This window comes from Notothenia coriiceps, unplaced genomic scaffold (assembly GCF_000735185.1).
Source record: "Notothenia coriiceps isolate Sejong01 unplaced genomic scaffold, NC01 NC01_scaffold00000035, whole genome shotgun sequence".
NCBI classification, from domain to species: Eukaryota; Metazoa; Chordata; class Actinopteri; order Perciformes; family Nototheniidae; genus Notothenia; species Notothenia coriiceps.
The window spans coordinates 1-2,447 of NW_011332736.1; the positions used below are offsets into that span (position 1 = coordinate 1).

The following is a 2,447-nucleotide window of genomic DNA, read 5'->3' on the forward strand; positions in this document are numbered from 1 at the left end:
CCCCTCTCTTTTCCTCCGTACCCAAATCTCTAAAAACGGGGGAACAACGGAGCTGATCCAGATTTGCGTCCGATATGACGTAATATCTGAAATGTGGACCCACGGCCCAATCAGAAACGTTGCTATCAGAAACAATGCCCGATTGTTTTGGACGTAATATGGTCGGTGTTTACATTAGCATCGCTAACACTCAGAGCTAACCTGTACTGGAGAGCATGTGTGTGAAGAAGCAGGAAGTAAAAAGGAACTCACCTTGTGGTATAACCGGCAAGAGAGAAAGCCTTTGAGCTCCATACTGTTTCAGAGATAATCCTTGATAATCCATGATATGGCGTTTCATCACCGCAGTATTTAGTTTAGACAGTAGCTGCCGGGTCCCACATGAAAAAAAAACCTTTATTTTTATTTGTTTTATTTAGCCTTTATTTATACATGTGAACATCTCATTGAGACACAGGGTCTCATTCTCAAGAGAGACCTGTTTATACCCAGAATCAGCACTTTTGGAACAGGAAGTGAAATAGAGGGATATGAGGCTACGTCAATGCAGGCTTCAACACAACCAATAATGCACGTAAAGTGTTCGTACCGTTTTCTGGAGACAGTTTATCGTAGGCGTCTTCGTAGATGTAGTTTCGTCTGATTGTCACGCTGATGCCGTCGGGAAACGGACCGTCGCCCTGCACGTCCCTTTTGTCGGCGTAGATTAACCTCTGGAAGATCTACAGGACAGACGTGAGGGTCAGTGACAAGTCCTCTCAGATGGAAAAGTATAGATTCTACTGTATATCATTTTTGCTTTGGCTTATTGAGGGGCATTTTATGTCTTCTGTTGGTAGATTAGGGCACAAAGAAGGTGGGAAAAGAGGATTAAAGCAACACAAGATCAACTCAAACTAAAGAAATGCACCATTAAGCAATACCAATGAAATCAAGGCAGGGGTCTTGGGCGTAACTCAGACAAAAAACTAATCCAAGGAACCTTTATTCAAATACTTGACACCACATGTGATTTTTCCCCACCACCATTTGGGTTTGGGTTTAACTTGACAGAAGCTTTCATTTTTTGCTCAGTTTTCACCGAATGAGACCTTGAAGTACTTCCAAATAACTAACATGCTCCATAATAAAACTGTGTACCGATATACTCCCCAAAAGTATGTCAAAGGGCTTGAAAGCAGCACCATGATGGCTAAAAGTAGCACTGCTCCACATGCAAAATGGGATGTTATTGTATAATTGCATGCATGTTTCACAAAAACACAGCAGCAGTATCTCCTGTCCTGCAGTACTCGGTAGTAGTACATGTTTTTATGGTTGTGTGTGAGATAACGGTGCGTTACCTTGACTCGCTCCTCGAAGGGAACCACGAAGGGCAGCTCTGTGAGGATGGCCAGATGTCTCTCTTCAGACACTGACAGCTGAGGAGGCTCCAAACCAACTGCAGAGAGACAAGACAACATGTTAGACCGTTTACTCATCAGCCTTTCTACTGTCTCAAACCACATTTTTGTATATAAATAAATATATATATACATACATATATATATATATATACATACATACATATAGGTCACTAGGGAAGCTTTTGGTCCGTATCACTGCCTAAAGACTGGCTAATGTGTTTGTATTTTTATTTACTAAGACTTAGATTAAGACTATGTACCAGTAGGGTCACTACATACTGATATACACCTGAACATCAGCAGGAGAGGACTCTTTAAAGTAGAGTCACTACATACTGATATACACCTGAACATCAGCAGGAGAGGACTCTTTAAAGTAGAGACACTACATACTGATATACACCTGAACATCAGCAGGAGAGGACTCTTTAAAGTAGAGACACTACATACTGATATACACCTGAACATCAGCAGGAGAGGACTCTTTAAAGTAGAGACACTACATACTATACTGATATACACCTGAACATCAGCAGGAGAGGACTCTTTAAAGTAGAGACACTACATACTGATATACACCTGAACATCAGCAGGAGAGGACTCTTTAAAGTAGAGACACTACATACTGATATACACCTGAACATCAGCAGGAGAAGACTCTTTAAAGTAGAGACACTACATACTGATATACAACTGAACATCAGCAGGAGAGGACTCTTTAAAGTAGAGACACTACATACTGATATACACCTGAACATCAGCAGGAGAGGACTCTTTAAAGTAGAGACACTACATACTGATATACACCTGAGCATCAGCAGGAGAGGACTCTTTAAAGTAGAGACACTACATACTGATATGAACCTGAGCATCAGCAGGAGAGGACTCTTTAAAGTAGAGACACTACATACTGATATACACCTGAACATCAGCAGGAGAGGACTCTTTAAAGTAGAGACACTACATACTGATATACACCTGAACATCAGCAGGAGAGGACTCTTAAAAGTGAGACACTACATACTGATATACACCTGAACC

The 2,447-nt window shown here is 41.2% G+C and overlaps 1 protein-coding gene across 1 annotated transcript; it reads right to left on the reverse strand.

Moving 5' to 3' along the window:
- Positions 1–589: 589 nt before the first annotated feature.
- LOC104952751 (ubiquitin-protein ligase E3C-like) lies at positions 590–1,478 on the reverse strand (the record flags this gene model as incomplete). Its single annotated transcript, XM_010779973.1, has 2 exons — positions 1,344–1,478; positions 590–722 (listed from the first exon to the last, which is right to left on the reverse strand). Coding segments are annotated over exons 1-2 (253 nt in total), but the record flags the coding sequence as incomplete, so codon positions are not given.
- Positions 1,479–2,447: the final 969 nt, after the last annotated feature.